Source organism: Coffea arabica, chromosome 2c (assembly GCF_036785885.1).
Source record: "Coffea arabica cultivar ET-39 chromosome 2c, Coffea Arabica ET-39 HiFi, whole genome shotgun sequence".
In the NCBI taxonomy this organism is placed as follows: Eukaryota; Viridiplantae; Streptophyta; class Magnoliopsida; order Gentianales; family Rubiaceae; genus Coffea; species Coffea arabica.
Genome location: NC_092312.1, coordinates 31,269,526 through 31,282,162, shown reverse-complemented (window position 1 = coordinate 31,282,162; position 12,637 = coordinate 31,269,526). Strand labels below are relative to the sequence as shown.

The window sequence follows — 12,637 nt, the reverse complement described above, 5'->3', positions numbered from 1 at the left end:
GTACATATTAGTTCCATAGTTGATTACCTGGAAAAATTTGAGTTGCTAAAAGCCCTAGTAATGCCCTCTTTACCCAACTTGTCAGATACTTATTACAAATCATGTTTCCTGAGTAGACTGAAAGATGAAATAGTTAACATGGTCAAACTGGCTAAACCTGCAACCCTGGTAGATGCTATAGAAACAGCAAAACTACAGGAAAAGAACCTAAAATCCATGCAAAAGATTTGGTTTTAGGAGTATGAATTCCAGCACTAGTTCAACACCTTGAAGCTGGGTAGTTGTGATTTGGTGTTAGGAGTAGATTGGTTAGGAAGGTATAGCCTCGCGGAATTTGATTTCAAAAAGCTAAACATGAAGTTCTAGAAGGGAAAACAACCAATGGAACTAATTGGAGAAATTAGTGAGGTGCAGTACTTCTGGATGAGTTGCATGAGTCCAAGTACTTCACTAAAATAGACCTGAGAGCTGGCTATTTCCATATTAGAGTGAAGGTAGAGAACGTTCCCAAGACAGTCTTCAAAACTCACTAGGGCCGCTATGCGTTCAAGGTCATGTCCTTTGGGCGGACCAATGCCCCGACTACTTTCTAGAGTCTAATGAACCATGTATTCAAAGACCAGATGAGAAAACATGTCCTGGTATTTTTTGATGATATACTAGTGTACAGCCCAACTCTGGAAAATCATATAGAACATGATACTGAGGTCTTGGGTATCCTGTGACAATACTAGTTGTATGCAAAGTGGAGTAAGTGTTCCTTTGCTCAGTCATAGATGGAATAACTAGAACACATTATCACAACAAAAGAAGTGAGAGCTGATCCCAAGAAGATAGAGAGCCTGATGCAGTGGCCAAGACCTGATAATGTCAGACAGTTAAAGGGATTCCTTGGCTTGACTAGCTACTATAGGAAATTTGTCAAGAGCTATGGGGCCATTGCCAAAACTTTAACAGTTTTGCTAAGGAAGGACAGCTTCAAGTGGGGTATTGATGCTGAGGAAGCATTTGAGAAATTCAAGCTAGCTATGTGCAGTACACCTATAATAGCCCTTCCTGACTTCACTCAGCAATTTGTGATTGAAACATATGCTTGTTATAGAGGATTATAATAGCCCTTCTTGACTTCACTCAGCAATTTGTGATTGAAACATATGCTTGTTATAGAGGATTAGGTGCTAGGCACATGCAGAACAAAAAACCATTGGCCTTTTTGAGTCAGAGTTTAGGGCAGAAGAACCTTGGATTATCAATATATGAGAATGAGCTACTGGCTCTAGTCACAACTATCACCAAACAGAGGTACTATTTGAAGGGCCACCATTTCATAATTAACACTGATCACCAGAGCTTAAAGTATCTATTAGAGCAAAGGATCACTACTTCACTTCAAAAGAAATGGCTGATCGAATTTATGGGGTTGAGTTATGAGATTCATTACAAAAAGGGAAAGGAAATGCACTTTTCAGGAGGGAAAAAGTAAAGGAAGTTGAGTGTTCAGCCATAACAACTATGGTACCAAAATGGATGAAAGAAGTATCAGAGAGCTACCAAGGAGATGAGTAGGCTTAGAATCTCATTAGCGAGGTAATGGTGACCCAAGGCTAGGTTCTAGATTATAGCTATCAAAGTAGCATATTGGAATACAAGTATATGTTGGGATGGGTGGAGATATAAGAAAGAAGCTTATTACTGCCCTTCATGACTCTCAATTAGGTGGTCATTCAGGGATTCAAGCCAACTTCATGAGAGCCAAGCAACTATTCCACTGGCCAGGGTTGTATAAAGAGATTAGGAATGAAGTATTGCAGTGTGAAGCCTGCAGGAAATGTAAGGATGAGCATGTTGCCTATCCTAAGTTGCTGCAACCACGTCCTATACCACAGCACTCCTAAAGCCATATCACCATGAGTTTCATTGAGAGATTGCCTAACTTGGAAGGGAAAGACTCAATTCTAGTGGTAGTAAATAGATTCACCAAGTATGCCCATTTTGTTAGATTGTTCCACCCCGTTGATGCACCTAAAGTGGCCAGAATTTTCATGGATCATAGGATAGAAGTTACATGGAAATCCCCAAAGCATGGTTTCATATAGAGACAAGATCTTTGTTAGTCAATTTTGGACTAAGTTGTTCTCTTTATTGGGTGCTGAATTGAGTTTGAGTACTACTTACCATCCTCAAACTGATGGTCAATCAGAAAGAGTCAATCAAGTTATGGAAATGTACATTAGATGTATGTCCCACCTAGAACCTAAAAGATGGAACTCTTGGTTATCTGTGGTAGAGTGGTGGTATAATATTACATACCACAATGCCATACAGATAAGTCCTTTTGAGGCCTTATATGGGATCAAGTTCCCTCAACTAGCTTTAGGCCTCTACATGTAGGCTAATGTGGCCATAGTAGGAGACTATGTGAAAGAAAGAGAATGGATACACTCCTGTAGCAGAATCTGAAGAATGCGTAATATCGCACCCCATTTTTTTGGAAAAAATAAATAAATGAATAAATAAATTTATTTGAAAATTAGTTTTTATTCTCAATGAGTTTTTGATTTTTTGAAAAAATAAAATCTTACTAGTTGGTTAAAGAAAATGAATTAATGATTAAAAAAATGATTTTTATATTTTAAAGAATATTTGGAGTATAAAAATGTAATTTTTATTAAAAGATGAATAAAGAAATGAGTTTTAGTTCTTGATTAGTTTTTGTTTTAGTTTAAATATTTGCAAAAATAAAAAGAAAGAAAATGGGATTTTGATTTTAGAAAATAAATAAAAATAAAGGGTCTAAAATGGGACTTAGAAAGTGCGACGGTTTAAACCCAAAATAATAGTCTAAAAAGGGTTTTAAATTGGTATTGAGTTAAGTTGTACTAAATCACCCAAAATATGTTTTAAAAAATAAATAAAACCCTTTTTAGACCACTCCAGGTTTTCGAAAAACAAGAGAAAAAAGTTCGGGAGTCACGGTTGACGAAAGAGAAGGTAAAGATTTGATAAAATCAAATCTAAACAACCCTTTCAACCTAACCAAGCTTAGTTGCGAGATTTAGTCGAAAATTTTCTTAATCTAACCTGTAAAACTTATCACAGTTGGATGTTTTTATATTGATGCAAATCTAGACCTAATGGATATCGAGAGGGTCAAAATATCTTTCAAAATCTAATTGGTGCAAATCAAATTAATTATGATGCCCAAAAATGATTTTTAGAAGAGGTCACGAATATGCAAAAATGAGACTCAAAGAAAAAGAAGAATTATAATATATAAATATACGTGACCTAAAGGAGAGGAATGCAACATAATAGGTACGGGGGACTAAGATTCGTAACTCGTTTTTCCTTTTTATAGAGGGGATGAGAACGTGCTAAAACTAAGAAGTCACACTTGTCCATTTCCCATATTTGAAGGGTGACTCTCTAACCTAGTTAAGCGAATGGACTAGCCTACTTCTAATACAAGTCTAAATGTCATGTTTCACGCACATAGGATTAGGGGAAATAATATATAGGAAATATCATGTAAGATGAGAAAATATCCTAAAAATACAAAATATGTATGAAATGCGATGAATGTTACGCAAAAAGTGTGAATCTAGCGCGAAAATGGTCTAAAGAATCTAGCATTGGACTAGCCCATTTCTACAAGTCTTCACTAGTATTGGACTAGTGAGAAATCGGAGAGAATGGCCATAACTAGCGTTGGACTAGTGTGGAGACGTTATGCATTTATTATAACTAAATAAATCATATCAAACATAATTAAAGCAAATAAATACATAATGCACATGGAACATATAACATATAGGCATAATTTCTAGATGCAAAACCCTAGTGAAAACGAATAAACATGTAAGCACACAAGTATGTAAGCACACAAGCAAATAAACGCAAATAAAAGTCTAACTATTACATTCAGGACCCTAATTACAATCTAAAAGGAGGAAATTTAAGAAATAATAACCTAAATATTACATTTATCTAACTAATTATATTTTTTTAGCAAAAATATAATTAGTTAGATAAATGTAATATTTAGGTTATTATTTCTTAAATTTCTAAATGTAATATTTAGGTTATTATTTCTTAAATTTCTAATTAAAATCTATCTATCATAATCTATCTAAATACATGTCTTGAGTACCTATCTATTACAAATTGGCATTTAAATGCCTCATAAATAATCATCAAAATTAAATAAAATAAATGAAACTTAAAATGAATAAAATGAGTAATTAAAAGAAAAAGTACTCAAAACATGCAATTATACATAAAAAAACACATAGGAGCACATAAGAGGATTTAAAATAAAAAAAAAAGTACCTCCCTTGAAGTAGTGGTTAAATGAGGTTGAATTTGTCCTATTTATGCTCCAAAATCAACAAAATGATTAAGACACCAATTTAATTATAAAAAATGGAAATAATCATGAAATATACCAATTAAAGCACTTAAATGAAGTATAATTAACAATTAAAGAAGAAAAGCAACTGGTATTTAAGATATCAAAACTAATAGGGACCTAATTGCAAAATATAAGAAAGTTTTTGGGCAAAATTATAATTATTACAAAAATTAAGGGTCAGAATAAAATAAAATTAAAATTTAGGGACCAAATTACAATTAAATTAGAAACCTAATTGAAAAAATTCCAAATTTTTAAGGCCACAATAAAATTACTCAAAAGTACAAGGATCGGATTGCAATTTGCGTTACCAGATTTCTTAAGAAAAAGGGCTACTGGGCCATTCTATGTGTTTTATGGGCCTAAACTCCCTCTTCGGGCCAATAAAAGCCCAAAAAAATAATGGACTCTCCACCAATTTTGCCAAAACAAGCCCGTCCAAAAAATTGGGTTCTAGCTCTAGGACCCAAGTCAGAAATCCAAAGGAAAATAAAACAAACCCACTTATTAGAACCCAACAAATAATCCTAAACCATTTCTTATCTCATTTCACTAAAACCCAACAAAACAATGGGCCCGTTTGGAAGGTGAGTTTTTTTGGTGTTTGTATAAACTTTACTGTAGATCACTGTAGAAGTTGTAGAAAAACTTTTGTAAGATGAAATTTTTTTCCTTTTCATTTTCTTTCTTTCTTTTTCTTTTTTCTTTTCCTTCCTCCCTTCCCCTTCCCTCCCCCGCCATCCCTCTTCTCCCTCCCCCTCTCCCCCTCTCCTCCCGTCTTCCCTTCCCCTTCCTTCCCTCACCACCCCTCCCCTCCCCCTCTCCTCCCTTCCCCCCCACCCTTCCCCTCCCCTAGCTGCGATCTGGTTGCGCAACCAAATCGCTGCTAGCAGGAAGGGTGTCGGGGGAAGCAGAGGCGAAAAGGGGAGGGGGGAAGGAGAAAGAAAAAAAAAAAGAAAAAGAGCACCAACAGATCGGTTAAAGGGGAGGGGAGAGGGGGTGAGGGAGAGAAAAAAAAAAGAGTTTGGCTGGAACTGGCCGCCGGAATAGTGATCGGTGCGGGAAATGGTGGTGGTGATGGCTACCGGCGACGGAGTACGTGGTGGGTTGGATGGGGGAGGAAAAAGAAGAAAAGTTGAAGGGAAATTTTTTTGTGTATTTTTGAAGTGTGTAGGTTAAAAACTTTGATAAGTTTTTTGGAGTTCCTGTAATAAAAGTTGTTAAAAAACTAGTATTATACAAACTTGGTAAAAACTTGAGATTCCAAACGCCCAATAGATCTTTCTAAAAATTATTAAGGCCTAGTTATGCCATAAAACCCAGAAATAATTCAATGAGAAACATGCTTAAAACATGAAAATGAAGATTAAAGATTATAAAGGGTAAGATTAATTCATTTGCAGAAGTTGTCGGGCCAAAGTAAAATTATATAAAAGTTTAGGGGTCAAAAATGAAAATTTTAAAATTTCCATGCATCTGTTTGAAAAGTTTGGGATAAATTCTAAAGTTATAATGAAAAAAAAAATTATTCTACAAAAGGGAGTAATCTGCTGGTGCAATTCTAAGATAATCCTGTTCGCATTTGAGGAATGCGAGCTCTTGGAGCTCGCACTCACAGAACGCGAGCTACGGAAAGAATTGTTTAACAAAGAAAAGCAAAAAATGAGCTGGAAGACCTCGCATAAATAAATCACCTCTGTCATTCTTTTGCAGACCCAACAACCAACATGCAGAGGCCCTGTTCTGGGCCCGACCACGTGGCAGCCCAGCTATGGCCGAGCTGGACCTCGGCCTTCGGCCCTTTGGCGATCGCCCTGGGCCGCCATACCACTAGGGCTGCAGAGGAGCCAGGGGGCCGTCCCGGGAAGACCGGAGGAGATCCCCCATAGGTCGGGATTGGGAGCTATACTGGGCAAGTCCCGCGTCGTGCGGAGGTCGGACTCTCTTGACAGGTATAAATGGTAGCTTTCACCACTCTGACAAGGGATGCAAATAACACGCAGTACACACTCTGACTAAGTTAAACTCCGTGAACCCTACTCGCCGAAAAATTAACTTGACCGTCGGAGTGCTCACGGGGACCACCTCAGAGCCCCCTCGTGATCACCCTTGTTTGTCTTGCAGGCTTAGGACGAGCTCTCACCATCAGCACGCCGAGCTCTTCAGGTCAGCTCGGTCCGGGGAAGTTCTGTGCTTCTTCAGTTGGCGCCGTCTGTGGGAAACGTAAGGTAAGTAAGACTGTGTTGATGGCCAGGACGCGATCCAAGCGCACGGTAGAGAGCACCGGCCCTGGGGGCGGTGAGGGGTCCCAGCGAAAGGAGGCTGAGGCGTCCCGGGGCGCCGGGGGCTCAGCCCTCTCAGGGGAGCGGAGGCAGCAGATCTTCCAGTTTGTGACGGAGAATCTCCCTATGCTGGAGGATATAATCCGACAGGCGAAGGAGGGGGATGGGGCTGGGGGGGCGCAGACCTCCAAGGCCAGGGGGAAGGAGAAGGAGTCACCCCCTGACCCTTCGGAGGATGAGTCACGAGACCAGCCTCCCAGGAGGAAACGACCACGGACTCCACCCCGCCCGCGAGCCTCTGTGGTCGGAGACAGCGAGAGGTATTCCCGCGACCGGTCCGCGAGGAGCCGTCCTAGAGACCCCTCCCCGCGGAAGTCCACTCGGAATGGGTCCGAGCGCTCCCCTGCTCGGTCTGTCAAGAGCCGACCCCGCGACCCCCTTCATTTGGAACCTGCCCGGGATAAGCTCGAGCAGATCTTGAGGCCACGGCCGTACGAGGACAACTACGCAACCTCGCCCTTTACCCGGGTGATAGAGGATTACCCGCTAACCCGGAGGTTTAAGATTCCGAGCATTGAGATGTACGATGCCTCTACAGACCCGGAAGACCACCTTTCGGTCTTCCTGACGCATATGCATCTGCAAACCGCTGCGGACGAGGTCCGCTGCAAAACTTTCCCTATGTTCCTGAAGGGGAAAGCACGGCTCTGGTTCCAGGGACTGGCACCGGGGTCTATACGGAGTTTTCCCGAGCTGGCTCGGCAGTTTGTAACCCAGTTCGTCTCCTCGAAGGTTTACGCGAGGAACGCTACCCACCTGATGTCCATCAGACAGAGGCCCGACGAGTCGCTGAGGAACTTCATGATCCGCTTCAATGCGGAGAGCTTGCAGGTCAGGGACAAAGACGAGAAAGTGGTAATGGCCGCCTTCACAAATGGGCTCAGGGTAGAAGAGCTCTTCTACGATCTGGCCAAGAAGCCTCCCGTAAACCTGGAGAAGCTCCTACGCAGGGCGCACGAGGCCGCTAATGCGGAGGAGGCAGGTCGCCTGAAGAAAGAATCGGATCGGGAGCTCGGAGATCGGAAGGGTCGGACAAACCCCCCGGAGGGCAAGGACGTCCCGGCCAAGAAAAACGTTTTCGATCGGCTCTCGAAGGAGAAGGCCCCTGCTCCTCCGCCACTCCCAGAGAAGAGCTACACCCGTCTGACACGGCCTAGAGCCCAGATCTTGGCTGTTATGGAGGCGGAAGGGCTAGGAGATCGGCCGCCCAAGATGGGGACGCCCCGGAACAAAAGGAACCAGGACCGGTACTGCGCCTTTCACCGCGACGTCGGACACGACACGGAGGGATGCTGGGCCCTGCGTAAGGAGATCGAGGACCTGATCCAGCGCGGCTTTCTAGGGCAGTTCGTACGTCGACCAGGTCAGGAACCCGGGCGCAACCACTACGGAGATAGGTACGGGGGACAGCGTCGCGACCGCCCCGAGCGGCATGACGCTCCTCGGAACCACTCTCCCGACCTGGAGGACCAGAACCTAGCGGGGGTGATAAACACCATCGTTGGGGGCCCCAAGGGCGGAGACAGTCACACAGCTCGGAAAAACAGGCGACCCCCACCCGAGGGGAATGACTCCCTCAAACGCTTGCGCATGGACGAGGAGATCACCTTCGGGCCCAGGGACGCGGTTCCCCTAGCATCTGGGAACCACGAGACCATTGTGATAGATGTTGTAACCAACAACTATCGGGTGAAGAAGGTATACGTCGACCAGGGAAGTGCGGTTGACATCATGTTTTACCGAGTGTTCAAAGAGCTCGGCCTGAGGGACGACCAGCTGACGCCAGTTCGGACACCCTTGGTGGGTTTCACGGGCCCACCCGTTAGCCCGGAGGGAATGACGCCAGTTCGGACACCCTTGGTGGGTTTCACGGGCCCACCCGTTAGCCCGGAGGGAATGATCACCCTGATGGTCACGGTAGGGTAGGCCCCCAAGTGTCGGACCATCCCCGTCAACTTCGTGGTGGTCAGGCAGCAATCCCCGTACAATGTGTTCCTTGGAAGGCCTGCTCTGAATGCCCTCCGGGCTATTCCCTCTACTCTCCACCTCAGCGTTAAATTCCCCACGCCGGGAGGGATAGCCGAGGTGCGCGGGGATCCGGACGTGGCCAGAGTTTGCTACCTGACCGTGCTGAGGGACGACCAGCTGACGCCAGTTCGGACACCCTTGGTGGGCTTCACGGGCCCACCCGTTAGTCCGGAGGGAATGATCACCCTGATGGTCACGGTAGGGTAGGCCACCAAGTGTCGGACCATCCCCGTCAACTTCGTGGTGGTCAGGCAGCAATCCCCGTACAATGTGTTCCTTGGAAGGCCTGCTCTGAATGCCCTCCGGGCTATTCCCTCTACTCTCCACCTCAGCGTTAAATTCCCCACGCCGGGAGGGATAACCGAGGTGCGTGGGGATCCGAACGTGGCCAAAGTTTGCTACCTGGCGGTGCTGCAGGGACAGGAGAAGGTGGTCACTCAGACGACCTGTTTGGAGCCCTACAGCCCAGGGGACGAGGCCCCGCAGTTGAGCATACAGGACGAAATTGAGGATTTCCCCCTGAGAGAGGAACGGCCTGACCAGGTGATCCGCATAGGCGCGCTGCTGCCCCCTGAGGAGAAGGAGGGCTTGAAGGCTCTGTTGAGGGAGTACTCCCAGGTCTTCGCTTGGTCGGTGGATGACATGCCTGGGATCCCAACCGACCTGGCAGTCCACCACCTCGACGTGGATCCCTGCTTCAAACCGGTGAAGCAGAAGAAGAGGAGCTTCGCCCCCGAAAGGAACGAGGTGATCAAGGTGGAGGTCGGTAAACTGCTAGAGTCCAAGATCATCCTTGAGGTCTACTACCCGACCTGGTTGGCCAACCCCGTATTGGTCAAGAAGGAGGATCAGACCTGGCGGATGTGCGTAGACTTCACGGATCTCAACAAAGCCTGCCCAAAGGACTGCTTTCCTCTGCCAAGAATTGACAGGTTAGTGGACTCCACTGTGGGTTTTGACGTTTTATGCTTTCTGGATGTCTTTAAGAGATACCACCAGATAGAGATGGCCGAGGAGGACCGGGATAAGACCTCCTTTGTTACCGAGGAGGGGACCTACTGCTACAGGACCATGCTGTTCGGATTGAAGAACGCTGGAGCTACCTACCAGCGCCTGGTTAACAAACTGTTCCAGAATCAGACCGGCAGAAACATGGAGGTTTACGTGGACGACATGATCGTCAAAAGCCGAACTGATCAGCAGCTCATCTCGAACCTGAGGGAGATCCTGGATATCCTACGGGAGAGCAGGATGCGGCTGAACCCGAAGAAATGCACATTTGGGGTCAGGTCGGGAAGGTTCCTTGGATTGTTAGTGTCCCGAGAAGGGATCCGGGCCAATCCGGACAAACTCCAGGCCATAATGGACATGGCCCCTCCGAGGAACGTGAAGGTAGTCCAACAGCTCACAAGGAGGATGGCCGCCCTAAGTAGTTTCCTCTCGCGCTCCGCAGTCCGGGGGCTGCCCTTCTTCCGAGTTTTGAAAGCGCCCAAGGATTTTCATTGGACAGAAGAGTGCCAGAAAGCCTTCACCGACCTTAAGGCCTATCTGGTTGAGCTACCCACTCTGACCGCCCCGGACCTGGGGGAGACTCTGTTCCTTTACCTATCCGCCTGCAACGAGGCCGTCAGCGCGGTTTTGGTGCGGGAGGACGGGGGGCTCAGAGGCCGGTGTACTACGTCAGCCGCGCTCTACAAGGGCCAGAAACGAGGTACACGCCGGCGGAGAAGCTGGTCCTTGCTTTGGTGCACGCTGCTCGCAAGCTCCGCCCCTACTTCCAGGCTCACAGCATTGTAGTCCTGACCGACCAGCCCCTGCGTCAGATACTCACCAAGCCCAAGGTCTCTGGCAGGATGACCAAGTGGGCCGTCGAGCTGGCCGAACATGACCTTAGTTATCAGTCTCGCGCCGCAATCAAGGCTCAAGCCTTGGCGGACTTCCTTGCTGAGGGGGCCAGCCTGACTCTGACCGAGCTAGTCCCAACACCCACGGACACCCCGACAGAGGAGCCGTGGGTGCTGTTCGTGGACGGCGCCTCGAGCAAGGAGGGGAGCGGAGCTGGCCTGCTGCTCACCTCACCTACCGGGGAAGAACTGACCTATGCGCTTAGGTTCGATTTCCCGGCATCCAACAACGAGGCCGAGTACGAGGCCCTGTTGACGGGGTTGCGAATAGCCCACCAGATGGACATCACCGCGATCAGAGTTCGGAGCGACTCTTAGCTCGTCGTCCTCCAGGTGCGCGGGGAGTACGAAGCCAAGGACGAGGTTATGAAGAAATACCTGGCTAAGGTACAGGAGGCGGTGGCCTTGTTCGGAACCTTTGAAATCGAACGGGTGCCGAGGTCCCAGAACAAGCGTGCGGACGCCCTTTCGAAGCTGGCGTCCTCCTCATTTGCCCATCTAAGCAAGGAAGTCTTGGTGGAGGTGGTGAAACAGAAAAGCATCGGCCAAGTCCAGGTTCTGACTATAGACAGCTCGGCTACCTGGATGGCTCCCCTCGTTGACTTCCTCAGCTCGGATGCCATCCCAGAGAACAAAACCGAGGCTCGCCGGATCCAGCTCCGAGCTGCCAAATACGCCTACGCTGGGGGAATCCTATACAGGAGGTCGTACTTATCTCCCTGACTAAAGTGCGTGACGCCGGAGGAGGTAACTACGTCCTCCGCGAAGTACATGAAGGGATATGTGCGGCACATGTGGGGGCCCGAGTGTTGGCAAAAAAGTGCCTTCTCCTGGACTACTATTGGCCCTCCGTCTTCCGAGACGCCGCAGAACTGGTACAGAAATGCCGAACTTGCCAGATGCACGCCTCACTGTGCCACCAGCCAGCTCGGGAAATGATCCCCATCCACAGTCCCTGGCCTTTCGCCTAATGGGGGATAGACCTCCTAGGTCCTTTCCCTCGGGCTCCTGGAAAGTACGAGCATCTCGTGGTGGCCATCGACTACTTCACAAAATGGATGGAGGCAGAGCCCCGGATCTCTATTTCGGGGAAGGCGATTCAGAAATTCTTTTGGAGGAACATCGTCTGCCGTTTCGGCGTCCCGCATGTCTTGATATCCGACAACGGGCGCCAGTTCGCCGAGAACCCCTTCCGGAGCTGGTGCGCTGAGCTCGGAATCAACCAGCACTTCACGTCGGTCGGTCACCCCCAGGCCAATGGCCAGGTGGAGAGTGCTAACCGAACCGTTCTGCAAGGGTTGAAGACTAGGTTGGAGTCAGCCCAATCGAGCTGGCTGGACGAGCTCCCCAGTGTCCTCTGGGCCTACCGCACTACGCCCAGAACGGCCACCCGCGAGACCCCGTTCTCCCTGACTTACGGGGTAGAAGCAGTGGTCCCCGCAGAGATCGGTCTTCCCTCGCCTCGAACACAGAACTTCGTGGCGACAGCCAACGGGGAAGAACTGCGGTGCAACTTGGACATGCTCGAGGTTAAGCGTGAGGAAGTACAAAAGCCAGCTCGCCCGCTATCATAACGCCAAGGTGAGGACTATACAATACCAGCCGGGGGACCTCGTCCTAAGGAAGAATTCGGTCAACCGAGCTCATGGCTCCAACAAGCTAGACCCGAACTGGGAAGGACCGTACAAAGTACTCGAGGCAAGTCGAGCTGGTTACTGCAAACTCGCGAAGCTAGATGGAGCGGAGGTGCCCCGTACTTGGCACTTCTCAAATTTGCGATTATTCGTAGAGTAGATTAGGCCAAGATGTTTCACATTCGGGATGTAAGTTTCAGTTTCATCATTAAATAAAGTGTGTAACTTCCTAGTGTTCAATTCATTATTTGGCTTTTAAGTTCACGTTTTACACTAGCACACTCAGCGCTCCTTCCCTAAGTGCCCTAGTGGGGGGCT

The 12,637-nt window shown here is 47.3% G+C and overlaps 1 protein-coding gene across 1 annotated transcript; it reads left to right on the top strand.

The window, feature by feature from the left end:
• Window positions 1-845: 845 nt before the first annotated feature.
• On the top strand, window positions 846-11,003 carry LOC140035613 (uncharacterized). Its single transcript, XM_072076914.1, has 6 exons — window positions 846-1,076; window positions 6,125-6,363; window positions 6,536-6,577; window positions 6,666-8,670; window positions 8,989-10,332; window positions 10,413-11,003. Exons 1-6 carry the CDS (start codon window positions 846-848, stop codon window positions 11,001-11,003), a joined length of 4,452 nt encoding a protein of 1,483 aa, XP_071933015.1.
• Window positions 11,004-12,637: the final 1,634 nt, after the last annotated feature.

Bases quoted from the DNA above. Each gene is read 5' to 3' on its own strand.
- LOC140035613 (XM_072076914.1), top strand. From the start codon at position 846: ATGCAGTGGCCAAGACCTGATAATGTCAGACAGTTAAAGGGATTCCTT. The intron at 8,671-8,988 runs GTAGGGTAGGCC...ACGGTAGGGTAG, and splicing joins TGATCACCCTGATGGTCACG to GCCACCAAGTGTCGGACCAT. The intron at 10,333-10,412 runs GTTGAGCTACCC...CGAGGCCGTCAG, and splicing joins CCGACCTTAAGGCCTATCTG to CGCGGTTTTGGTGCGGGAGG.